This window comes from Colossoma macropomum, unplaced genomic scaffold (assembly GCF_904425465.1).
Source record: "Colossoma macropomum unplaced genomic scaffold, Colossoma_macropomum, whole genome shotgun sequence".
Lineage (NCBI taxonomy): Eukaryota > Metazoa > Chordata > Actinopteri > Characiformes > Serrasalmidae > Colossoma > Colossoma macropomum.
Genome location: NW_023494804.1, coordinates 5,873,261 through 5,901,253, shown reverse-complemented (window position 1 = coordinate 5,901,253; position 27,993 = coordinate 5,873,261). Strand labels below are relative to the sequence as shown.

General features: G+C 40.2%; 1 protein-coding gene across 1 annotated transcript; it reads left to right on the top strand.

The window, feature by feature from the left end:
* Window positions 1-4: 4 nt before the first annotated feature.
* Window positions 5-27,993, top strand: LOC118825157 (galactosylgalactosylxylosylprotein 3-beta-glucuronosyltransferase 1). Its single transcript, XM_036595709.1, has 9 exons — window positions 5-44; window positions 231-379; window positions 6,583-6,662; window positions 14,218-14,325; window positions 18,503-18,570; window positions 19,021-19,166; window positions 20,359-20,870; window positions 24,096-24,392; window positions 26,821-27,993. The coding sequence occupies exons 6-9, from the start codon at window positions 19,055-19,057 to the stop codon at window positions 26,905-26,907; spliced, it is 1,008 nt and encodes a 335-aa protein (XP_036451602.1). The 5' UTR covers window positions 5-44; window positions 231-379; window positions 6,583-6,662; window positions 14,218-14,325; window positions 18,503-18,570; window positions 19,021-19,054; the 3' UTR covers window positions 26,908-27,993.

Below are 27,993 nucleotides of genomic sequence, written 5' to 3'. Positions count from 1 at the left end.
GAACAGAGGGGCTTGATGCATCATGTCTGGACCACTGGAGCGAGGTAGGATGACCCTTGCGGCTGAGAAAAGCAGTGATGTAGCGTTATTCGTGCTGTTTTGGTGATATTAGACCTTTTTTATTGACGTATATTGGCTTTCATTGCATGCCTGCACGCTTACATTCATGCTGCTGATAGGATCTGCAAATAGGGTTGAGAGATGGTTTGAAGTCTGGTCCTCTTTGACAGGTGGATGATGCTTTTGCTCTTATATCAAGCCCTGCGTTAAACAGCAGGTGCATGGATACGTAACGCAGCAGCTGGATTCGAACCCATGACCTCTTGGGTTCAAGGCAAACCTGCTGACCAGCACTTAGAGGAGGCTTTGCTTGGGAAAGGTAGGTAGTTTATGATTTGCAGTGTTTTGCATAGTAAAGAACCATGATCCATGATTTAAGGGTTCTTTGCATCGTGAAAGAGTTCTTCAGATTGATGGAGAATGTGCTGGGGATGGTTCTGTATAGAGCCTTTCAGAAAAGGGTTCTCTATAGCACCAAAACGGGTTCTTCTGTTGTTACTCCTGCTGAAAAAAGACTGTTAGAACCATTAGGATTAAAACCTACAGAGGTCCAAAGAGGTCATGAGCTATTGCTAGAATTTTCTGGATTGTTATCTTGAGATCACAAGATAATTAACTTGTTATCTCAAGATAGCAACATTGTTATCTTGAGATCACAGGATAGTTAACTCATTATGCTGCCCACAGGACGCTGCCCACAGGACGCTGTTGTCTGGATATTTTTGGTTGGTGGACTATTTTCAGTCCAGCAGTGACACTGAGGTGTTTAAAAACTCCAGCAGCTCTGCTGTGTCTGATCCACTCAGACCAGCGCAACACACACTAACACACCGCCACCACATCAGTGTTACTGCAGTGCTGAGAATGATCCACCACCCAAATAGTACCTGCTCTGTGGTGGTCCTGTGGGGGTCCTGACCACTGAAGAACAGGGTATGCAGAGAAACAGATGGACTACAGTCTGTAACTGTAGAACTACAAAGTGCTCCTATGTGGTCAGTGGAGCTGATAAAATGGACAATGAGCATAGAAACAGGGAGGTGGTTTTAATGCTATGGCTGGTGTAATTTGTAATGGAAAAATAATGCGAAATAGCAGTGTTTTCATTAGTGCTCTCGGACTTTCAGACCCTGAAAAACTGGATATCGGCCCACAGTTCCCATATTGGTGCATTGTGTTTGTGATATATCATGCGATACATTAAAAAACAGTTGTGAACTTTTGATGTGCACAGTTAAAAACTGGCCCTGAATTGTTTTGACCAAAGTGATTGACCTTGATTTGCTGAAACGCCTACAGAACACTAGATAAACAATTATGTGATTGGTTAGAGGGTTCATTTGCATATTGCCAAAGGCCAATATCACGATAGCCATTGGGCAGCCCCGCCATTGGTTTGTAGATATTAAACAGGTCACCCATTATGTTTAACAAGTGTTTGTTCATTTTACTTCAAAAATGAGTTTCAGTTTTAATTAAATCAGTCAGTTTCTTTATAAGAGCTCAGTTTTTGTGGAGCTCTTTAAAGGGGAATTCCAAAATTGTTGCATAATTAAATGGTTAAGATGTAAACAAATTCATTCATAGTAATTCTGGAGAAACGTCCCATGTCAGAGTTGTAATGTGGTGATTGGGAACCACATTACAACTCTGAAACGTAAACACGTAATCAAGTTAGTTAGCCAGACAGCTAACGTTAGCTACCGTTACTGAGGTAAAGGAAGTCAAATAAAACTAAAGTGTGATAAACTGAGAGTTAAGAATGTTGTGGCAGCGCCTCCTGCTGTTTATCAGAGTCGCCGCTCCACAGTTTCAGTCTCCATTTCCCAAACACTTTAGCCGAGCGCGCTAACATTACTCCTCCTAATAAACAGACACACGTTTAGCTCTGTCTCCTCATTATTCACTACCATCTCTGTAATATTGTATCTGACGAGTTTTTATCAAACATTAACACCCGAAGGTGATAAGAGGGGCGGTGGAGATCGAGTCTGCAGTGTCTGAGTTATTAAAAAACCGCTGTTTAAAAAAAACCCTCAAAAGTCAAAGCACCATTTTCAGTGTAGATGCAGCGTCACTATGCTAGTTAGAGCGAACTGTGTTGTCACTGCATAAAACAATAGAAACAGATGATTAAAACAGAAGTTAAGACGCTCTGGTGTTTATCTTAAAGTTAAGAAAATATTTAGGATATTTCGGCAACTTAGGACGTTTCTGTAAAACCGTTTTCTTATCTGGAAATAAGAGAAGATTATAGACTTAAGAACTGTTGTTCTGTATTATAAAACAGTTAGTTCCAGCTACGCAAACTGATTGGTTGAGAAGCGTTGCAGTGTTTTTTTCACAATCACTGAATCACTCATGGAGACGCCGTTGCTAAGCAACGACTTTGACAGCTGTAGGAGACGCTCAAGCCATTTGAACATTTTCACTTCTTACTTTGCCACAAACAGAAAATGGACACTTTTAAGATCACATTTGACCGACAGCCGATTTGGTCAGACTCTGAAGATGAGACGACACTAAATTCCCAAACTGTCATCACCACTGAGCAGCTTTTCAGTCGGCAGCTGTGACAGAAGAACAGCTAAACACCCTGGAATCAGCCAGAAATGAACCCAACACCATTCGCCAAACTAAATGGGCTGTAAGATGCTTTACAGACTGGCTGGAACAAAACAACATTAATACTGATCTGGAAGAAAATGACAGAACTGAGCTAAACTTGATATTGCCGCAGTTTTATGGGTCAGTCCGATTTGATCAGACTCTGAAGATCAGACTACACGTTTGGTGAATAGTATTGGGTTCATTTCTGGCTGATTCCAGGTTGTTTAGCTGCTCAGTGGTGATGACAGTTTGGGAATTTAGTGTAAGGAGCTGGAGAATGAACTGCTGGCTGTGCAGCGAGTGAGCGGAGTTTGTGACTGTGACGTAGCAACAAGCAGTTTGTTAAGGAACTATAATTTGGTGAAGGAACTGTGAACATTAAAACATATGAAACGCCGCGTTCACAGCCCAGTTTATTAATTTATTACTTTATTTATTTAACTGTTGTATAAAAGCAATAGAACACTCGAGGTTGTGTGTTATCATGGCTGTGATCTGGTCGCAGGCACGAGCCGAAGGTGAGTTATTTCACGATAACACACTCCCTCTCATGTTCTATTGCTTAAATAGCTTCTGTCCTAACTTCAGTCTTAACTGAGGTCTTAACTGAAGTTACCATGACAACAAAGCAGATAAGATATGATCTCAGACCTAAGAATCCATCTCTAAAAGTCCCCCACGGAAAGTTATTACAGGAAATGGCTATAAATATGCTGCCTGATGCCTCATAGTTTTGACATAAAGTTTTAGCCTAAAACACATTTTTAAACACATTCATGCCTTGAAGGTACAGGCAGGGTGTTGTAAGGCAAAATAGTCCCCAAAGAAAACATATTTTTTCAGATTTACTACTATTTTACCATCATCAACATCACATATAAACCCCCTGGTTCCTATCACCACCACTGTAAAGAATCAAGGATAAAGAAAAACTCAAAATAAAGAAATAAAGAAAAACACGAAAATATGCAGATATTTTAAAATATAGGTAGAATTCCCTTTTAACACGTATCTCTTAAGTATCTCTTATGAAGATGCGGTTCTTGGAACCAGGCCACAACGAACATCAGCCAATCAGGAAGTAAATCTAGATGTGAGGAAGGAACATTATCACTCTGCACGCGCTGTGATGTAAATCTGTTTGAATCAAAACGATAAAAAAGGATAATATGGGCCTTTAAAATCAGCCTTGGTGAAAGCAAAATGGGCTGTTTACAAAAGTGGAGGCCGTTCCAGTGTATGTTGTTTTAGTACAGTGCAAAAGTGAGAGACCACCCTTTATTTAATATCCAGTCAAAGCAGACGTTAATTACACATTATTCATTTTTCATTGGATATTTCTGAGGAGATTAGATATAAGATTATTAGATTCGGGTTGGCTGCCCTGTCAACATGAAGCTATAAAGAGTATTTCAACCCGGGCTGCTATTGTGTGAGGCACAGGACAGGGCAGCCAATCAGAAAAGAGCTCATTTACATATATCATTACATATGAGGCCAGTCACAAAAAAGCCTGTCTGATTCACAAGATGAAGAGAGGTTGGTCATTCAAAATGGTCATGTAAAAATGGATTTTGACTGCTTTTGTTACAGACCACACAAACCACACAAAAGCTTCAACATGAAGCTATAAAGAGTATTTCAACCCGGGCTGCTATTATGTGACAACCTTAAACCATTTTCCAGCATATTTTAGTGCAAAGTTCAACATTCTTGGGCCACATTTTATGTTGTATTTTCTTTCCAGTACATTTAAAAACCAGCAAAAAAAAACAGTAATTGTGCTTTAAATTGTCTCTGTAGAGGATGTGTTCATTATTTTCATGTAGAAAATTAAGAAAACATGTAATTTGGGCAGGGCTGTTCAAAACATTTGCATATAACTCTATGTTAATATGCATATTATACACTAGCAGACCATTAAACAAGCATTTCCCCTCTCTCTGTTCCATCATCAGTGGCGAGATGTTGTGTACAGGTTTAAATCTATCAGTGTTATACAGTACGTCCGTCTGCTGGTTGATACGTGGTTGTTGTGTGTGTTTTGATTAATTGCCTCTGGTGGTTTTGGGAGGTTGGGGGAGTAAAGCGAAAGCGCTGTTTTGTGCAGAGTAATGAAGATCTGTGTGGAGGCAGGAACTGAGTGTGTGGGTGAGCTGCTTTTTTAGGAGCCAGTTTAATTGCATGCTGAGTGAGCATAATTCAGATCAGCCTTCACAGCCTAAAGATACACAGAGCTGCCTCAGACTGAGACACATTTGAGGTGTAATGAACTGGACTGCACTGTCCACACTAAACTGCCCATAGGAGCAGGTTTAAAGTGATAGATACACCCCAAGTATAGACCATCGGCCAAGACATGCTTTCTGTTTTAGTTTTGCACTGACAGACAGTCAGACAGACAGACAGACAGACAGATAGATAGATAGATAGATAGATAGACAGGGATACAAACAGACAGGTGGGCGAATAGACAGGCAAACAGACAGGTAGGCAGACATAAACGGAGAGGCAGACAGGTAGACAGGGACAGACAGTTAGACAGACAAACAAACAGAAAGACCATTGGATAGAGAAACAAGTAGACAGAGACAGGTAGACAGACAGACATACAAATAGACAGACAGGTACATAGAAAGGTAGACAGACAGACAGAGATAGCAGGCAAACAGACAGGTAAGCAGATAGACAGACAAACGGAGAAGTAGACAGACAGACAAACGGAGAGGCAGACAGGTAGACAGAGACAGACAGGCCGACAGGCAGACAATCAGAGGGTCAGGCAGGTAGACAGAGACAGATAGACAGGCAGACAGGGATACAGACAGACAGGTAAGCAGATAGACAGACAAACAGAGAAGTAGACAGACAGACAAACAGACAGGTAGGCAGATAGACAAACAAACAGGTAAGCAAGGACAAATGGAGAGGCAGACAGGTAGACAGGGACAGACAGGTAGACAGACAGGCAAACAGAAAGACATCGGAGATGGAGACAGGTAGACAGAGGCAGACAGGTAGACAGTCAGACAGGTAGACAAAGAAAGACAGGTAGACAGACAGACAGGAAGATAGACAGGTACACAGACAGGTAGACAGACAGACAGGGATAGAAACAAACACACAGGTAAGCACATAGACAAACAAACAGAAAGGTAGACAGACAAACAGACAGTCAGACAGGTATACAGAGACAGACAGGCCGACAGACAGACAATCGGAGGGGCAGGCAGGTAGACAGATAGACAGACACACAGCAAGACTGACAGGTACACAGACAGGTAAACAGACAGACAGACAGACAGACAGGTAGACAGAAAGACATACAAAACAGACTGACAGAGAGGAAGATGTAAGACAGATGTAAGTGAAAGAAGCAGACAGACAGACAAACAGAGAGGTTGACAGAAAGTGGAGTAGAGAGAGAGAAACAGAGAGAGAACGAGAGCAGGAAAGAATAGTGAGAGAGAGACAGTGGGAGCAAGAAAGAGGAGAAAACAGTGAAAGGGGAAAGAGAAACAGAATGAGAGAGGAAAAGAGAGACTGAGAGAAACAGGGAGAAAGTAGAGGAAGAGAGAATAGAGAGAGTAGAAGAAAGAGTAGAGGAAGAGAGACAAAATAGAGAGGGGAGAGAGAATAGAGAGAGAGAGAGAGCGAGAGTGAGAGAATAGAGAGAGAGAGAGCGAGAGTGAGAGAGAAAGAGAGAGAGAGAGAAAATAGAGAGAGAAAGAGAGAGAGAGAGAGAGAGAGCGAGTGCAGTGCTGTTTGTAGAGCTGTTTGAGTGTCTGCTGTGGAGGGTCTGTCAGGCGTGTTGAAGCTCCTCATGCTGACTCTCTTTGTTCCGTCTGCCAAATGATGAAATGTTAATCACTGTAGCTCTGGATTAAAAGTCGCTCTGTTTTTGCGTCCTAGAAAAAGCGGCGAGTGCGTGTGAAGCTCTAAAGGAGGACGATGGGAGAGTCCGAGACTGAAGGGCTGTAAGGAGCGCACAGGTACGTCATCAGCCTTTACCTTTTTATACAGTCAGTTATTTCATCACTGCAGTCAGATTTCATTCCCCAGTTATTCTGGATCATTTCTGTTGGTCCAAACATCAGAAAATGTGTACACCATGTAAAGGGCTGCAGAGTTTTTCAATGAAATTAAAATTTAAAAAATAAAAATTGGAAAGAATTCAGTTAATGAAACTGACGATATGATATAATGATATAAGTCAATAAACCTGCTGTTTATTGTTTTTGTTATTACTGTTTAGAGTTTGGTTAAGATGTAAACAAAGTCAAAGAGTGGTTTGTTGTGAAATGCTCCATTGTAGAGAAACAGACTCAGACATCTTTACAGTGGTGGTGATAGAAACCAAGTGTCACCATAACTACAACACAAATATAGATATTTAATTTACTATCCAAACCACCAGTGAACCTACAGGTGTCTTCTGAGTGTTTATATCTAATGTTAATGAAGGTAAAATAGAGGTAAATCAGAAAAAATAGGTTTACTTTGGGGTCTATTTTGCTTTAGAACACTCTGCATACACTTTGCACACAATATAGGCCAAAACTTTATCTCAGAAGTGTTGTAATACAACATCTCAGGCAGTATATTGTAAAACATCATCTCAGGCAATATGTGAAGATATGTAATAACCTTCTGTGAGGGAGCTTTTAGAGGCATTTAACTCTTCAGACGTCTGGTTCCTATCACCACCACTGTGAACAATAACAATTCTACCTTGGTAAGTTTGCTTAGAACAGATGATTTTACATCAAACCACTCTGAATGAGATCATATGGACTGAATTGTGAATTTACATCCTAATGAACAAATTCCTAACAAATTTTGAAAAATGGTGGAATTCCCCTTTAAACCTATATAAAAGGGCCCATATCCTACAATTTTCATGTTATTATTGTCTCTCCTTGAGGTCAACTTAAGACAGAAGCAGTCAAAATCCATTTATACATGACCATTTTGAATGACCAACATTCTCTTCATCCTTCTGATTTAAACAGGCTTTTTGTGACTGGCCTTTAAGCCTGATATATGTAAATGAGCTCTTTTCTAATTGGCTGCCCTGTCCTGTGCCTCACACAAAAGCAGTCGGGGTTGAGATACTCCTTATAACTTCAACTTGAATGGGCGAGGCCAAACTGCTGTAGGTTGAATAGGTGGATATATGCAAATGCACTGTGTTTTTGTGACATCACAAAAACAGTGAATTCAAAAACAGGCTGTTTTTACAGTGTAGTTTCCATAAATAGACTGTATGGATTGAGGAAAATGTAACAGTGTTTACATCAAACTCTTTTATTACCAAAACACGATTTTCCATGATATGGGCCCTTTAAGGCACAGTATAAACAGTGGAGTTTAGATTTTAACACTGTGAAAAGGTGAATAGTTTAATTTGCTCAATTCAAACTTGTATTTCTGATTTCATAAGAACAAAATCTATTGTGTTCAGTTTTAATGCTTTTTTCCAGTGCAGCTATGAAAGCTCTGGATCTAATAGTCTGTCTATGAAACACTACAAAGGGCCACATTTGATATCTCCTGTGAACATGAGCATGGAAACCTATCTCCAGGCATAGAGAATTGACTCGGAGGGTTAGTGAGTACCCAGCGCTCATTGAACAGGGTCAGGACCTGTCCACGTGGCTGTACGCTCCAGCGGTCAATGTATGAGCCCTGGGCTGAGCTTTGCGTGCCAAACTCAAGCCCCCATCACTCTCCCTGCCTGCGCTGGTAGTGCCGTTACATAAGAGCTACACTCCTAATGAACCTCAATATTGGACGACATGGTGAAAATGAACCATTACCCAGATAGCAAACATATATCGGTCCACTGGCTTGATCGGTACAGCACCCTGCTGTCTGTATGCCATTACTGGTCCATCCTCGGACCACCCAGATTACTGTGCTGCATATAAGGTCTAACTTACAGCAGCTCGGAGAGGCCATGAGGTAGTTATAATTTTGTAATTTTGTCGTGATCTCAAGATAACAACTGTGTTATCTTGAGATCACGACAATTAACTCGTTAATTGTACAAGTTAATTATCTTGCGATCTCAAGAAAACAAAATTGTTATTTTGAGATAATTTGATAATTTGAGATAATAAACAAGATAATTAACTTGTCATCTCAAGACAACAATCCAGAAAATTATAGACTTCTGTACTAACTAGTTTTTAATCTCCTCAAACAAATTTTCATAGTCTTTTATTTTGAAAAATAAACTGGGACAATGTTAAAAACTACTGAGAGAAAAAAATGTAATCACTAGACTTAATCTAAAATAATTTTGTTGAAAATATTGTTGCTAACACTGTGCTAAATACAGCTGTATAACAGGCTTCATTTATGATATTAATGTTCAAATTATTTACTAAACTACTTTACAAAGGATAACAAAAGACAGAAATGTGAGTAAATTGACCTGTGAGTGAAAATGAGCGCTAAAATTTGGCATTTTGTCTAAAACTCTGTTTAACCACCAGGGGGCTGCCTGGAAAACGCTGCGCAAAAAGCCAGTGACCCTGCTCCCCTCTTGCTATCTGGGCTACGTTTAACTGCTGTTACAGGTTGCTAGCAGACAGCTGGGAAACATATTCCTTTTTTTTAAAGAATAATTTGTCAAAAACTCTATTTAACACAGTTTTCCCAAAAGATTCCAACTGTATTAAATCAGCCAAGTCATGTTTGGTGTCCGAAGCATCGTTTTGCACTGGAGCTACAAGGCTAATGTTGCTAACACGTAATGGAAGCTTACCGCCACATATCAGCATCGGGTTTATTATCTGAACAAAACATGTTTTTTGTGAAGTCTCACACTGTACGACATACTTCTGTCTAGAAAAATGGACAAAAGTACGCCTCATAGCTGAAAACAGTTGTAGCCATCTTGAAGCCTGTATTTAGTTTATACCAGGGGTCGGCAACATGGCTCTTTTACTGCCCTGTCGCAGCTCCACAGCAGTGTTTTTGCACAGTGTGTGTTTTCTGGCACTGTATCTTTGAAAATGGACACTAGTATAGACCAGGGGTCGTCAACCCAAATATTAAGAAGAGCCATTTTATCCTTTCAATAAAAATTAAACCACTTTGGGAGCCACAACATTTTATGTCAATTTTATTGAAGTAACGTTTGACCATCTTGGCTGTAAATATGTCTCAGTATGTGCTAATGTACTAGTTAAGCCAAAAAATATCTAACACGAATGAAAATGCAGACTTATTTTGCTCTGCTTTGAGCGTTAGCTCAGATATAAACACTTTTCTCGCATCTCTGGCAGAAAACTTTTTCCTCAAAAATTAAACAGTTTCTTGTAAATAGATATACGGATGGTTAAAACAGAAGTTAAGACCCTCTGGGGGTCTTAGTTAGGACAGAATATAGGAAATTTATTCTGGTTAGGATGTTTCTGTAAAACTGTTTTTCTATCTGGAGTTAATGGATAAGATTATAAACTTGATAACTGTTGTGCTGTAATATCTAATGTCCTAAATTCAGTCCTATCTAAAGTTGTCATGGAGACTAAGCTGATAGGATAAGATTTCAGACTTAAGAAGTTTCTGTAATACGGCCCGTGAACTGAATGTGTTTGGGATTAACTGTTACTTAAAAAAACCGGCTAAGACTGAACTTTGGAGGAGTGGTGAAGTGTCCCTGAAGATGCCTTTGAAAAAGCCTGAAAGCAGATCAGCAGAAAAGCACAGGAGCCGTGATAAAGGTGCAGAGTAGACATGCTAAACGCTGAAATGTGTAGCGGTTGATCTTCTGAGTGACTCCGTGTAAAGTTATGTTTACTGCCTTCTTTCCTGAGTAACTTGTGTTTAATGTCTGTTTTGACTGGAAATGTAAGACAAGAAGGGTCTCTGACTTTTGCACAGCACTGTAAGCAGGTCTGTTTGAGGTTATTTCAGCACGGTTTGAGGGAAGAGTGATGATTTAGGTCTGCAGTTAGCTCAGTGTTAACTGGTGCACATAAGCTCCTTCTTAATAGCCACATTAGCCTCGTAGCTCCAGCGCAAAACTAAAGAAGCAGCTTCAGAAAACTGACATGTCTTTGAGTGACATTTGGAGGAAGGGAGGAAACGTGTAGATCTGGAACTATTCTTTCTCTAATAGACTTGATTATGTGGGTTCTGACGAATAATGTCTATAAAAACCAACAGAAAATGAAGAAAATCAGGACAGTTACTGATGTTTTTAGCTCATTTGTTTTTATCTCATTAGGTGCCCACAGTGACATGGACAGACTGAGAGAGAGAGAGAGAGAGAGAGAGAGACAAAGGGATTTAGGAGAGAGACAAAGGAGTATTTGAGTAATTAAGAAAGAGAGGGAGAGAGAGAGAGAAAGAGGGAGAGAGGGAGAATATAGATAGAGAAAGGGATTTAGGAGAGAGACAAAGGAGTAATTAAGAAAGAGAGGGAGAGAGAGACAAAGGGAGATAGAGAGGGAGTAAGCAAAAAAGAGGGAGAGAGAGCGAGAAGGAGAAAGAGGGAGAGGATAGAGCGAAAGAGAGGGAGAGTCAAGGAGATATAGAGAGAGAAAGAGAGAGAGCAAGCAAGAAAGAGAAGGAGAGAAAAAAGAGAGGGAGAGAATGAGAGTAATTAAGAAAAAGACAGGGAGAGTCAAGGAGATATAGAGAAAGAGAGAGAGTAAGCAAGAAAGAAAAGGAGAGAGAGAGAGAGAAAGTAAGCAATAAAGAGGGAGAAAATAAAAAGAGGGAGAGAAAGAGAAAGAAATAGCAAAAAGGAGAGAGAGAGAGAGGGAGAGAGACAGAAAAAGAGGCAGAGAGCGAGAAAGAGGGAGAGGAAGAGGAGGAGGAGAGAGAGACAGAAAGTAAGAAAGAGAGGGGGGAGAGAAAGAGAGAGGGAGGGAGAGAGTAAGCATGAAAGAGAGGGAGAGAGAGAGAGAGAGGGTGGTTCTGAGGGGAGGACAGAAATGAGGAACGGTGCCGTCTGTCACTCATACCTGCCGTCTGCCGCCCGATTTGTCCCCTCTGTTGTCATAGCAACAGCCATTAGCCGCACTTCCAGTAAAAATGAACGAGTCTGTTTAGCGTCTCTCCAGCGGGGCTGTTTTTAGCCTCAGCGCTGCATATTTCATGGCTAAGTGCCTCTCAGAATAAGCTCTAAATACTGGACACACAGGAGGGTTTTTATTAAAGCTATTACTGCTTTACGCATTTTTAATAAAGGTGAAGCCGTTAAGGGACGGTTTCCAGGCTTAAAGGAGAAACACGAAACTACTGAAAACTATTTGTTAGGGAAGATGCTGGTGGGATGGGGGTGTTACTAAAAAATTAAAGAGCCCATATCCTACATTTTTCTAGTATTTCCCGAAGTCCTAATTCCTTTATACAGTGCCGGTTTCCAACCTCTGCTTATCCCTTAGAATTAAACAGGCTGTGTTTGTTACTGTGCCTTTAAGACATATGTTAATGAGCTCTGTTGTGACTGGCTGTCCTGTACTGTACCTCACTCCAAAAGCAGGGCTGAAACACTCCTTATGACTTCAGCATGAATGGGCGGGGCTAAACTGCTGTAGGCTGAATAGACGGCGATACGTAAATGTGTTGGTTTTTGTGGCATCAGTGTTTACAAAAAAAGAGGAATATAAATTTTAATTATGTCTGCATTTTTCGGTGTCCATACATCGGCATCATTTAAAATCCAACAGCCTCAACAGTAAACAAGAGTGGTGTTGGTGCTAATTTTGAATCTAATAAACAGCCAAAAAACTTTTTTGAGTATAATTTGCTATTCAGATAAATGAGCGAACAGTAAATGAGCACAAATTTCAATTCTGCACTGAGTAATTTGATTATCAGTCTAACAACAGTTGCTAAATGTAATTCTACAGTCTTAAAAAGATGGTTCTTGAAGGGTTCTTTATAAAGAAAATGGTTCTATATAGAACCATGAACACTCAAAGAACCTTGCATGGTTAAAGGGTTGTTTGCCACATGGAGGGTCTCTTCAGATTGATGGAAAATGTGCATGATGTGCTAGAGAAGGTTCTATATAGAACCTTTTTGAAAAGGGTTCTAAGTAGCACCCAAAAGGGCTATTTTGCTTCCTAATGAGAATTGGCTCTATGGTTAGCATTAGACACCACTAGTTTCACCACTAGTCCCACACTCTTAAAAATGATGGTGCTTCAAGGGTTCTTTAGTAAAGAAAGTTGTTCCATATAGAACCATGAATACTCAAAGAACCCTTGGCATGATTAAAGGGTTTTTTTAGATTGATGGAAATGTGCATGAATGTGCTACAGATGATTCTATATAGAACCTTTTTGAAAAGGGTTCTAAATAGCGCCCAAAAGGGTTCCTCTATTGTTACAAGCTTGACCTCATAACATTAGAAGAACGCTTTTTGGTGCCATATAGAACAATTTTCAACAAGGTTCTATTTAGAACCATCTACAGCAGATTCTCCGTCTGTCTGAGGAACGCTTTCACAATGCGCAGAACCGTCTTAGAAGCTGGTTGATCATTTTCTGAAGTAATCAAACACATTCAGTGGTGTTGAGGTCTGGACTCTGGGGTGGTCAGTCCATTGTTCAGCTTCTTTGTTTGATGTGTCCGTCTCCTTTTCTCAGTGAGGTTCTTTTTGACAGCTACACATCCTTTCAGACCCACAGCGCTGAGTCGTCTTCTCACAGTGGAAGGATGGACAGAAACACCTGTGGATGTTTTCAGATCTGAAGCAGCTTGATTTTCTCCTCTCTCTCAGAGATGAAAGCTTTAAGTGCTGTTTATCTGATGGGGGCAGTTTTGGTGTCGACCAGGTCTTCCAGGTGGTTGTTAGGAGCCTTGGCCAACCATTGGCCAACTGTGTTTGCACACAGAGGAATTAGACCTCCGCATTTAACCCATCCGTGCAGTGAAACACCCCCATACATGCACACTAGTGAACACACACACTAGGGGGCAGTGAGCACACCTGCCTGGAGCGGTGGGCAGCCCTATCCACGGCGCCCGGGGAGCAGTTGGGGGTTAGGTGCCTTGCTCAAAGGCACTTCAGTCGGCTTAGGGGATCAAGCCAGCAACCTACCGGTCACAAGGCTGTTTCCCTAACCTCCAGTCCACGACTGCCCCCCTTTAATGAATGTATGAGGCTTACGTTGCATTCAAATGTAATAAATATGTCACATCACAACACTCAGCATATCACAAAGCTTTAAAACCAATCACAACAAAATTAATGGCTCAAGTGTCTTGATTATACTGCACCATGGGGTTTACTTCCAAGGCTTGTCTGTTGACCAACTGGTGAATGTTTGGGTTGCAGTGTTTGCCCAGAAAGGCCCCCGCTCTCATGGTCACATGACCAGAGCAGAGAAGAAAACACGCTCTGATATTTTCAAACACTCCACTGGAGAGATTTCCCAGCCTCCTGGGCCAGAGACTTGTTTTCGATAGCTCTCCTTTGTCTCGCTTTGCCGCCCCCCATCAGCGGCCACAATTGCTGCCTTTGTTGTTCGGATGAGTGGGGGCATTCTTCCAGCAGGATGACCTCTCCTGTCTCCGCAGGCTCTGCGGCCCTCAGACGCCTGCCCAGTACCAGCCTGTCCGTCCCGATGGGCAGAGACGACAGCACCACAGTGGACATGGCAGAGGGACGCAAAGTGCACACAGTTTGTGAGTATAATTGCTCTTTTTTGTAACCTCCAGTCTTTGTTATTCTTTCAAAACACCACGTACTGTAGCTTATATGCCATGATATAGTATATATACTGTAAAGTTAATGATATAATATGATGATATCATGATATTTGTGCACTGATTAAATTAATAGACCACTTGATTTAAATGTTTACACCATTTCCACGTGAATCAAATACGTCAAAACAGTTGCCAGATGTAAGTAAATTAAAAGACAAAGTCATGTTACCTCTGATGTTATTGTCTATGTAGAGCACTTTCAGTTGCAGTTGTATATGCTGTGTGCTATATAAAGTGCTATATACATGAACCAGCCTTCTCTTTTTGATGTACCTCCTTTATTCATGTGGAAATTATGTAACATTTGAATCAAGTCAGTTCAGTGCATAACATTTTCAATGCGTTAGCGCTGTTAATTGTATCAACCTACTATACTGTTAAGACAATAACATACAGTACATGCTCCCGAAAAGTTCTGTAATTCTTTAATAGTTTCCTTCGTTGCACAAGTGGGTCAGTCAGAGCACATTTAGCAGCATCTTCAGCACCTCCTTGTCTTAAAGGGGCACTCCAGCCAAATTTAAAAATGTACCCATCAATGTATCTGTTGTAAACATGCCGACTCACATCCTACACTGGTGCTGTAGAGTCTCTAGAGTGAGAATTTTCCAGCTGAAAGTCTATGAAAACCCCTTCTGCATCTTGAAAGTGGAACTTTTGAAAAACTATAAGTGCTTTTGGGTGGGTACTTAGGGTGGGCTGTTGTAAGTGTTTCCCCCAGTGGAAGCCAGATTGCTAATGTTACTGCTAGGAAGCCAAATATCACATCTGCAATTATTAGCCTTCATGCTGGCAGGATTTTTGCTGTAGTGGGGGATTTCCAATGATTATATCATGCATTTGTGTAGTGCATCTTGGGTATTGTAGTGAAAAAAACATTAATGGGTGAAAAAAAGGATTGCGAATTGTGTCAAAACAGAGAGGCTAAAGGATGCAGTGCAGCGCTACACAATGTTACATAACATGACAAATAACATATTAAATGCCAGTTTTAGGCCACAGCACCTCTTTAATGATGAATGTCAGAATGCACACTAATGTTACTGATTGTGGGATCGATTGAGAAGTACAAAATTCACAGTTAAAAAATTTATCAGAACAAATTTAGCCAAATTTGGAGCTTGTTAGGTTGTAGTTCTCATCTGCTTTGGCACTGTTTATGAAATTGTGAGAAGGTATTATGCAAACCTTTTTACAGGAATTGTGTAAAAAGAGTGTGATTTACCTTTTTTGATATTATTTTTAATAACATTGCAAAGTTTTGAGAGTATCACAGTTGTATTTCATGTTAAAAGTTTTTTGCTATTATTTTTCAGATTTTCTGAATTGGAATCAAGTTTTTAAAAAGTTTTTAAGTGGTGCCTCACTGTGGCAAAAACTGTGCACCTTATTTCACTGATTTCTGCAATTGAGATGTAAACAAAGTCATTCAGAGTGGTTTAATGGAGAAACGTTCATTGTAGAGACTCTGATTCCTTTACAGTGGTGGTGACAGGAGGTGATAGACATGGTCACCATGTCTACAACACAAATATAGCCATTTTATTTACTATCCAAAACCACCAGTGAACCTAAACGTGGAGTTATTATTTGTAACGCTGATGGTAAAATAGTGAATAATCTGAGATAATATGTTTTCTTTGGGGACTATTTTGCCTCACGTCACTGTGTATGTATCCCTACATCATGAATGGATTAGAACTATCATGAAAGAATGTCTCAGACATCAGGCAGTGAATTCATAACCAATTAATGTAGTAACTTTCTGTGAGGGAGCTTTTAGAGGTGGACGTCTGGTTCCTATCAACACCACTTAAGTATGTTTTCTGTGGGGGACTATTTGCCTCACGTTACCTTGCATGTATCCCTCCATCATGAATGGCTTTTAAAAATAGGTTTTAGGCCAAAACCTTCTAAAAATTCTGAGATCAGTTCTACCACAGATGTCTGGTTCCTGTCACCACCCTTGTGAACTGGTCTGACTCAGTAAGTATCTTTAGAATGAAACTGTGGTATTTCACAACAACTTTTTGCTGCAATTTTGTTGACATCTCAAAGCTGCACTATGTAAGATTTTTGTTAAACTTTTGAGTCACTGAAGAAAATGAAAAGGGGTGTCGAATACAAAATCAGCATTATGCTGATGAAGATATGATGATAAAAGTAGATAAATCACTCACACCCTCGTCCTCGTCTCTTTCAATCATCAGATTCAGCTACACAGGAAACGGGTCTTAAACACAACCCATGTTACAAAGTGTTCTTCAGCATAATGAGTGCAATTACACATTTCCACCAGAGGGGTCACCAAAACGTACATAGTGTAGCTTTAATGATTAGATTAGATTAGATTAGATTAAGTGACCCTTATTAGTCCCACAACGGGGAAATTTCACCTTTGCGTTTAACCCATTCGTGAAGTGAAACACCACATACACACTAGTGAGCACACACACACTAGGGGGCAGTGAGCACACTTGCCCGGAGCAGTGGGCAGCCCTATCTGCAGCGCCCGGGGAGCAGTTGGGGGTTAGGTGTCTTGCTCAAGGGCACTTCAGTCACGTACTGTCGGCTCTGGGGATCGAGCCGGCGACCTTCCGGTCACAGGGCCGGTTCCCTAACCTCCAGCCCATGACTGCCCCCATTGACTTATGCAGAAATTTTAAAAATCAGTGGGATCCCCCTTTAACTCAAAGAAAAGGTGCAAAACTAATTTATGTTGTTTTTTTTCATGTATGGTCATATCACAGTTCTTACAGTAATGTTCTTACTGCAGCATTTTATAACAGTGTTTCTAACCAAATACTCAAAAAGCCCTTCATGCTTAGATGACTCAGTAACCCAAATCCAGAAGAGTGACTCATTGGCAGTAAGTCTGCATCATCACAGACACATTTGCCTCCTTCCTCTCACTGGTCTGAACACTGGTTCAGGTCCCAGAGTGGTGCATGTGCATTATTTCCCCCCTTATTGGCCCTGTAGTCACTGAGGCCTCATTGTGCCACTCCGTTTCATGCAATTTGTGTCCGAAATGCACTGAAGCCTGTACGAACTGCTAATGGGACGAATAAGCTGCCTATTTCCCTCTTTCAGCTGCTGCTTGCTGGTCCAGCACACAAACCAAATAGGAATGCTTTGTTTAAAAAATATAAAATATATAAAAAAAGATTAATAGGCAAAATTCCTCTGCTAGTAGGCTACCATTAGTATCATCACCATCACTGTGATGATGTCATGTGGTTGCAGAGTCCCTCCTGTGGAAAATAAGACAATAAAGTCAATGAGTCAGTGTCACGCTGTAGCTAAAGCTGAAAATGCTGAATGATGTATTAGAGTTAAATGAGAAATTTCCTCGCTGTTCCTCGCTCAGTGGACGAGAGAGAGAGAGCAACCATTTGATGCGGCAACCAAAATGGCAGCCAGTAAAAGGATTTTGTCTATATTAAATAGAGTATTTTTAAATTTTTTCTACTGACAATTTTATTTACTATTTACGTTGAGGACTATTTTGCCTCACATCACCCTGTATGTATCCCTACATCATGAGCGGATTAGAACTATCATGAAAGAATGTCTCAGACATCAGGCAGTGTATTCATGTAACGCTGAACAAGCACAGAAAGACGCTCGCGGATCTTAAAAACAAAAGTTGGTTTAATGAGAGAACCGAGTCAGGGCAAATCCAAAAACAGTATCCAAAAAACAGGTAAAAAGTCAAAAACCAGAAAATACAAAAACACAGGCAACCAGAGCAAAAGGGCAAATGAGAAATTTCTTCGCTGTTCCTCGCTCAGTGGACAAGAGAGAGAGCAACGATTTGATGCGGCAACCAAAATGGCAGCCTGGGAAAGGATTTTGTCTATATTAATGCTAAATAGAGCATTTTGCTTGGTTTTTACAATACATTTGAATGCAATTGGACATGTATACCATATTGGGGCCTATATATCTTAACAGTCAGGGTTCCCTTTAATGTTTTCTACTGACAATTTTACTTATTCCCAGGTTTAATTGTGAAGCAAACAATAGGAATTTCTCAATTCCTTTGCCGTTCTTCATATTCAGGCCCTAATAACTGCTGTCTCCGTTACAGATCCTTGATAAAATGGACCTGCCATATTGTTCACCCTGGCTTTGGTTACGAGAACATCCTACATGCAGGTCAGCTGAGCTACATGTACTTGAAAATGATCTTGTTCTGTTTCCTGATGTCATTGTTCTTAGCATAGGTTTCACCTTGATGCACCTCAGAGCAGAGGTTGTCCACCACCGGGCGGTGGGTTGGTAGCGGGTCATGGATGATTTGCTACCAAGTTGCAGCAAATCATCCATGCAACAATGCTGAAATCGGCTGTTTCATTTTTATCATTAAAGTAATTCTTCTTATTATATCAGTATTTCTTATATAAGCGTTAAATCTTCCCAGCGTACACTCTTAAAAAGATGGTTCTTTAAGGGTTCTTTACTTAAAGGAATGGTTCTATGTAGAACTATAAATTCCATATTGGCCGGTGGCCATATATTCATTGGAATAATATTGGATTCAGATTGTAGAAAGAGTCACTCGCTGAGACACTTAAATGATGTCATTGCCCTTTTGTTCGTCCTCAGCAGCTGATGCCATGCTGTAGATGAGGAAGCGGAGATGCCGAGGAGAAGAGACGTTCTTGCGCTGGTGCTGATCGTGTTGCCATGGACTTTGCTCATCACAGTCTGGCATCAAAGCCCGGTCACACCTCAGCCTGTCGCTCGAAAGGGTAAAGAGTTAGCCGTCTCTTCAGATGGACCAGGACAGCCTGCATATTTACCTTTCTGAGACGTGTTTTGGGAGTGTTGGACTGTGTGGTGTCCAGTTTTGTGGTAGTTGTACTTTCTTTGGTTTATGTACTGTCCTGCATTTGACCTCTCACCTTTGCCTTGTATTTCGTCTCCCTGTTAGTGTCCATGACTGTGGCCACTGCTGTTCATTCCTGCATGAAATGACTTTCTAATTGATAACTACAACTTGATTTGTACTTCAAAAGTTTAGAGTCACTTGTTATATAGATTTTTCCACATTTTGTTTATTGGGCTCAAGAAAAACATTGGATAACTGGATAATTGAGTAAATATATATATATCTCCAATTGCATGTCCAATGTATGCCCATGTATGTATATATATATATATATATATATATATATATATATATATATATATATATATATATGCCCATACATATGTAGAGTCATTTTATATATTTATCATCAACCAAATTGGTTTTGATTGAAAACAAGCATTTAATAAAACATTACTAAATAAATCATCTAATGAATGAAACAAGCTGTTTTGCTACTGTGACTTTAAGACTGATATAAATGACCTCTGGTCTTATATAGTCTGGTCAGGTCTGTCATATATGACATCACAACCATGACGAAATCAGTTCAGTAGTGCGTCTAATATTACCATCAGCAATGGGCCACATTACTGCTAAGGGTTTGCAATGTTATGCTAGCTTTCCCACCCTGGGTTTAATACCTCTTATGGAAGATGTGGCTTAAATACAAACATTTGAAGCTTCTGAGACATTCAAGTTGCATATTCTTTGTATGTTGCAGCTTTACAGCCAATCCTTCAATACATATTGTAGCTTATAGCCTAGCTTTACTTAAGGAGCCAGTTTCCTCCCTTTCAATAATGCACACACCAAATTAATGCCAATAGCACCCCCTTGTGGAGAGCTTGAGGCATAGACATTTCAGGCATTTGTGGTTTAACATCCTCCCAGTGGTCTACAGAATGATAACTACATGTTCTCATATATATTGTTCTACTACAACAACAATATTCTACATTTTTATCCATTTTTATTTACTGTTCGTGATCTTATCAAGTGAGTTTCATGTTACTGAAAATAGTGATTCCAAACTTTTGAATAATAGTATATTATCTCTCTTCTTGTCACAGATAACAGACGTCTGGTCAGCAAAACTCACGGTAACGGCCTCCGACCCAAAGAGTCCTGTGTTATATATAACAGCATCTCCCCGGGGGTCGTTCGGACGGAATATGCTTACGGCCGACCGCCACCCTGGTCTGACCTGCTGCCCACCATTCACGTCATAACGCCCACTTACACTCGGCCCGTCCAGAAGGCAGAACTGACCCGTCTTGCCAACACCCTGCTGCACGTGCCCAACCTGCACTGGATCGTGGTGGAAGACGCCCCCCGCAGGACGCCGCTGGTGTCCAGGCTGCTGCGGAGCACAGGCCTGAACCACACCCACCTGAATGTGGAGACCCCCCGGGCCTACAGGCTGCATAGAGAGCCCCGGGCTGCACGCGTGCCCCGCGGGACCGCCCAGAGGAACCTGGGTCTGCGCTGGCTCCGGGAAGCCCTCGGACGTGGCGCTGACCACCGCGGGGTCGTGTACTTTGCTGACGATGACAACACATATAGTCTGGAGCTGTTTGAGGAGGTGAGGTGAACAGAAATTCACTACACATGCTGACCTGTCGAAAGTTTGGGGACACCTGACATTTTAACCTGTTTTTAATCAATGAGCATGTTTCGCATGTCTGTTTGAAACAGTTTAAAGGGGAAAACGAACCTTCTCTGCTATTTTGAATAGGGCTGGGATGCTGATTGATCTTTCGTTTATTATGTAAAAATAATAATATCTTCAATTTATAGAGCACTTTTCATACCGGTAGCAGCTCAAAGTGCTTTACAGACAGGTGACAACATTTAACAGTAATTGAAGAACCTGCGAGTATTAATTTAAAATCATATAAGACAATGAGAGATCAAATTAATGAGTGAGTGCTAAGTTAGAGAGATACGTTTTCAAATGTTATGTAAATGGAATTGAGTTCCAGTGTTTAGAACCAGAATAACTGAAAGATGCCTCTCCACATTTTCTCTATTTTACGAGAGGTATTTGCAGAAGCTCAGTATCTGCACATCTATTACTGATCACAGCCAAGTCAATAAGAAGAATTGACCATGTTTTTTTTTTTCCATTTTGCATGCATGAGCATTCTGTGCTCCGATCCATAATCTGAAACTCTAATCCTGTTTATGTTGGCAGTATAAAACCAGAGGGAGTGTGTTATCGCGAAATAACATCACGGCTGTGATTTGGTCGCTGTAGATCATCACAGCCGTGATGTTATTGGCGATAACACACGACCTCGAGTGTTCTAGCGCTCACAGCCAGCAGTTCGTTCTCCAGGTCCTTACACTAAATTCCCAAACTGTCATCACCACTGAGCAGCTTTTTTGTATTTTATTGCGTCAGTTTTATGGCTCAGTCTGATTTGATCAGACTCTGAAGATCAGACTACACGTTTGGCGAATGGTATTGGGTTCATTTCTGGCTGATTCCGGGTTGTTCAGCTGTTCTTCTGTCACAGCTGCCGACTGAAAAGCTGCTCAGTGGTGATGACAGTTTGGGAATTTAGTGTCGTCTCACTTTCAGAGTCTGACCAAATCGTCTGTTGGTCAAATGTGATCTTAAGTGTCCGTTTTCTGTTTGTGGCAAAGTAAGAAGTAAAAACATTCAAATGGCTTGAGCGTCTCCTACAGCTGTCAAAGTCGTTGCTTAGCAACAACGTCTCAGCGGAGTGATACAGTGATTGTGAAAAAACGCTTCTCAACCAATCAGCTTGTGTGGCCGGAACTAACTGTTGTATAAACTTCATTTACACACAGGAGTGAGTTGCCATGATACGGGTGAATGTCGTAATGGAGTGCTGGCTCACAAAAAACACCATCAGAAACTGCACTGTAGTGTAAAATTGAATTGTGAGGTCTTTTCACTGTGTTGGTTTTTATGGATTTAACGCACTGAAACCTTCACATCAAGTCCAAAGCGCTTTTTTATTTAACACTGAGAACTCAGAAAGAAGGCTAAGAAGACAGAGAAACTGATCCTCTGATTAGTAACGACGACAAAGTTAGCTTTCTCCTTTTAGCCAGTGCAACTCAAAGATGCAGACACAGCCGGCAAAAAAGTTCAACAAACAGATTAAAGTGTTCCACCAACTCACAGGACTCACTATTTCCAAGCCTTAAACTGAAATTCCACAGATTTTTCAAAATTTCTGCATAATTCACTGGTTGAGATGTAAACAGTCTTCCAGAGTGGTTTGATTAAAATGCTAATTGTAGAGAAACTTTGTAGAGACTCGCACTGAGATTTCTTTACAGTGGTGGTGATGGGAACCAGGAGTCTTGACATCTACAACACAAATATAGCCATTTTATTTATTATTCAAAACCACCAGTGAACCTACACAAGTCTTCTGAGTGTTTATATATAAATGTTAATGATGATAAAATCGTAATAAATCTGAAAAAATATGTTTTCGTTGGGGACTAATTTGCCTCACAATACCCTAAAGGTACCCCTCCACCATGAATGGATTTAAAAAAAATTGTTTAGGCCAAAAATGACCTCAGAAATATCATGAAACAGTGTCTCAGACATCAGGCAGTGAATTCATAACTACTTCATGTAGTAACTTTCTGTAAGGGAGCTTTTAGAGGTGGATGTCTGGTTCCTATCACCACCACTGTGAACAGTTCAGACTGGAGTTTCTCTAGAACAGAGCGTTTCACACCAAACCACTCTGAATGACTCTGTTTACATCTTAATCATTTAATTATGCAGAAATTCTGAAAAAAATGTCAAATTTAATGTACTTATTTTATACTTATTTAATATACTCATTTATGCATACTTAAAATACTTAATGCTCTCTTTTAATATAAATGAAAGTGGTCTTATATGCAAGATTAGCGTCAATGTGTACAGTTTCATAACTTGATGACTTGATGGTTTTAAATTATGCTAAAAATAAGTGTTTGTTGGTATTTTGTCACATTTTATCAACATTTTTGTCATTTTTTCAATCAAACACTCTTAAAAAAGATGGTTCTTCAAGGGTTTTAGTAAAGAAAAATGGTTCCATAAAGAGCCATGAACACTGAAGAGCCCTTTGCATGATGTTCTTCAGATTAATGCAGAATGTGCTGTGGATGGTTTTATGTAGAACCTTTTTGAAAAGGGTTCTTCTGTTGTTACAGGTTTAACATCGTAACAATAGAAGAACCCTTTTGGGTGCTATATAGAACCCTTTCAGACAGGTTCTACATCACACACGAAGAACTCTTTTTATGATGCAGAGAACCCTTTAATCATGCAAAGGGTTCTTTAAGTGTTCATGGTTCTTTATAGATGATCTTTTTTTAACAGTGTACCCAATCCCATTTTGTAGTACAAGTCACTCCCCAGTCCACACAGTCGATATATGCTTTGACTTCCTCATGGTTGTGATGTCACACATAGCAGCCTATCAGAACACAGGTCATTTATATCAGTCTTAGTAAAAAATAGTAAAAAAATAGTAAAAAAGAAAAATAAAAAAAAAGTGTTTTTCTAAGTGAAATTGACCTAAAAATGTATTAAGGCTGTAGATAAACCACACAAATGTGTTCATGTGGACATTAGTAAAAATTAAAATTAATTAATTATTTTTTGAATTAAAAAGTGACATTAAAATTGAACCATTACATGAAAACAATATCAAAAGAAGGCAAGCTGTCCCCAAACTTTTGACGGGCAGCGTCCTTAGCTGCTCAGCTCTGAGGAAAAAGCCACTAACACTTAGCCGCCCACTCACCCTGACCTTTCTTTCAGATGCGCTCCACGCAGAAGGTCTCCGTCTGGCCGGTTGCATTCGTGGGCGGACTCCGTTACGAGTCGCCTAAGATCAACACCATGGGTAAAGTGTACGGCTGGAGGACCGTGTTCGACCCTCACCGCCCTTTCGCCATCGACATGGCCGGCTTCGCCATCAACCTCCAGCTCGTCCTCAGCAAACCTCAGGCCTATTTTAAGCTGAAGGGAGTTAAAGGGGGATACCAGGAGAGCAGCCTGCTGAGGGAGCTGGTCACTCTCGGTGACTTGGAGCCCAAGGCCGACAACTGCACAAAGGTGACCCTCAGTTCCTTCGAGTCGTTCCGCGACTGCTGACACTGTTTAAAGTGTCTTATTGCTTTTAAACAACACTTTAGTAGTTAGTAAATTAGAAGAGTAAATAAATCCTGAACAGCGTTTTGAATAAATCGTCACTGTCCAAAGAAAAACAAGTGTCTCCAAAATGGCAACTTAACAGGAAAGGCAAAACTCTCTGTACTTTTCATGTAAGTCAATGTATTCCAAGCAATTTTGGAGCTTTTATGTTGGTTCATCCGTCACGAAACCTTCACACAGTATAAACAGCAGCTGCTGTGCTCTGATATGATCTAGGAAAATAATGATATAGAAAAAATTGCAGACTTGCACACTTTTTTTTTCGACAGCAACAATATGTTTTCAATATTGGCAGTTTCTTCCTCCAAAAAAAAGGTTCTGGGTATGAAAAGGCTTTATAGCTTTTGCCCCCTCGCTGCAAATGGAAACTGTCCTAGATATACAGAATATCTAAATACATGTGGTGTTTATAAATAAGTGTTTGTTGGTATTTTGTCACATTTTATCAATATTTTTGTCATTTTTTTTTCAATCAAACACTCTTACAAAAAGATGGTTCTTCAAGGTTCTTTAGTAAAGAAAAATGGTTCTGTAAAGAGCCATCAACACTCAAAGAACCCTTTGCATGATTAAAGGGTTCTGTGCATCGTGAAATGGTTCTTCAGATTGATGCAGAATGTGCTGTAGATGGTTTTATATAAAACCTTTTTGAAAAGGGTTTGTTCTATTGTTACAAGTTTAACCATATAACAATAGAAGAACCCTTTTGGGTGCTATATAGAACCCTTTTCAAAAAGGTTCTATATAGAATCATCTACAGCAAATTCCAAAGAACTCTTTTTATGATGCAAGGAACATTTTAATCATGCAAAGAGTTCTTTAAGTGTTCATGGTTCTTTACAGGACCATTTTTCTGTGCTCTGATATGATTTAGAAAAAAAATGATATAGAAAAAAAATTGAGATTTTTTTTTTTGACAGCAACAATATGTTCTCAAAATTTCTTCCTCCAAAAAAAAGGTTCTAGCAGTGCATTATAAAGTGGCCATTGTTACAGCAGTAATGGCACAGGAGGACTTTGTACAACTCCTGAGATTTATTTGAGAGTTATTCGCAGTAGGTCAGTCAAAACGTGGTGAAGGCTGTGTTTGAATATTGATTTATCTAGTATTGTTATCATATCTTCACCAGTAAATTGTTAATTTTGCATTGAGACCTAAACCTAAAAAGAGTAGAACACTTTTCGGATGACGGGGTTGAAATTATATGTATGCAAATGTTGAACACCCCACAGGTCAAATGATTTGTTTAGTGCACAATTACTATTTATTTGAGTTTAACATCTGGAAAAGAGTTAACTTATCTTCACTTCAGCATTAGGGAAAAAGCATAAACGTATATTTATCAGAAAATAACAAAAAACCTTCAACAACTATTTTTTTTTGTTAGTTTGTCCACTGTGTACCTTTATTATAGCTTGCAAAGTTCAGTCTTAGGCTACGTTCACATTACAAGCCTCATTGCTCAAATCCGATTTCTTGCTCAAATCCGATCTCTCTGACACAATGGTTCACACTCGTTTAGGTAAGTGATTCAAATCTGTCATTAATGTGACGAACCGGCGTCCTGAAATGAGCCGCATGAATATGAAAGGCTACGTTCACATTACCAGGCTGAAGTGGCACAAATCCGATTTTTTGCCCTAATGTGACTCAGATCTGATGTTTTCAAATCCTAAGCCACTTTCATATGTGGTCCTAGATCTGATACATATCCGATTTGTGGCCATGCGACCACAGATTGGAATTCATGTGCTTTTTTTCCCACTGCGCGTGTACCGTCATTCAGCGTTACCATGGCAGCAGCGCTGAACAGAAGGTAAAGCCTGTAAACGGTGGAAAAGCAGCGCATCTCACCTTTTTCTCCTTCGTCTCGCTCTAATAATGAAGCTGAGAGCTGATCAGAGTTAATTATCTTCTCAGCGAAGCTCGTTCTGCTCACGTGACGTTACTGAGTAGGATGAGCTCATGCGGCTCATTTCAGGACGCCGGTTTGTCACATTAATGACAGATTTGAGTCACTTACCTAAACGAGTGTGAACCATCGTGTCAGAGAGATCGGATTTGAGCCACGAGGCTTGTAATGTGAATGTAGCCAGAGTGGCTCGGGACGGATTTGAAAAGATCAGATTTGTGTCCACACAGCCCTGAAAACATCAGATCTGAGTCACAAAAAATCGGATTTGTGCCACTTCAACCTGGTAATGTGAACGTAGCCATAGACGTTGTTTTTGCAACGTTTTGTTTTGACAACAGCAGTGTGTGTGTGTATATATTTTACCTACAATCAAGATGTATTCATTAGATATTTTGTTTTTTCTCTTTTCGCAGGTACTGGTGTGGCACACTCGGACTGAAAGACCCGTTTTGGTCAACGAAGGGAAAAAGGGATTTACTGATTTCAGTGTGGAGATATGAAGGGTTCTGGCAGCCTTGCACAAAAAGCTCAAGGCGAAGCTCCTACCAGTCATGAACTGGTACCACAGTGTGCCTGATATACTCTTCTAATGGCATCACGAAGCCCTCACTGCTTTCAGTTCAATACTGAATTAATATGTTAATAATAATAGAGCCTCAAAGCACATATGGGACGTTGCAATATTGTTTCTAATGTAAAAGAAGAAATGCACTGATAGGACCTTCTAGAGCCATGTAATACACAGATACAGCTGCACTCTATTTCCAGCAAATGTGACCCTAAAAGACTTTCAAAAGTAACCAGCATCTCCAGACAGCAGGTGAATGGACATTTTCCATCTGCCCTTTAGTTATGGAGAGTCTACTTCTCTGTTTTCTCGCACTCGATAGCCATTTGATCAGCCACAGAAGAAAGAGACTCTTGTCCGGCATGAGTCAGCGCTGAGCAATAGTTTAATTATCATAGTGGACATGAACCCTGTCCTCACACTGGGCCATTCAGATGGCCAGCCGTACTCCGGCTCTAATGAGGAGCACTTTTGTTTCGTGTTTGGAGAACGACACTCTTTTTCTTACGTCTACTTTGACTTTGTATGTTCGCCGAGTTAAGACGGGGACAGTAGCCCATTGAAACAAAAGGTCAGTGCGAAAACTGTTTGGAGCTGGTTAGAGACTGTATGCACCAGGGCTGGACGATATGGTCAAAACAGCATATTGAGATTATATTGCCACATGTTGCCATTGTGATATGCCTGGTAATATAATGAAATATACTGGTTGAAGATTGGCCAGCATTACTTTGACCAAAGTGATTGGCCTCAATTTATACACACACCCGTCTCTAAACATCTAAGAACGTCTATGACTGGTCATGATGTTCGTAGAACACAGTGGCCTTTATTCTTCAAAGCTGCGTAGTTGATTTGGGGTTAATCAAAACTATCATCAATGTCATCTATAATACCAATAATAAGAATACAAACAGAAAATAATAGTACTAATGATTTATGCAGTACAAATGTACTTATTTTACATGCACATTGGTATAAACAAACAATTATTCCATGCTCTATTTAAAGACATATT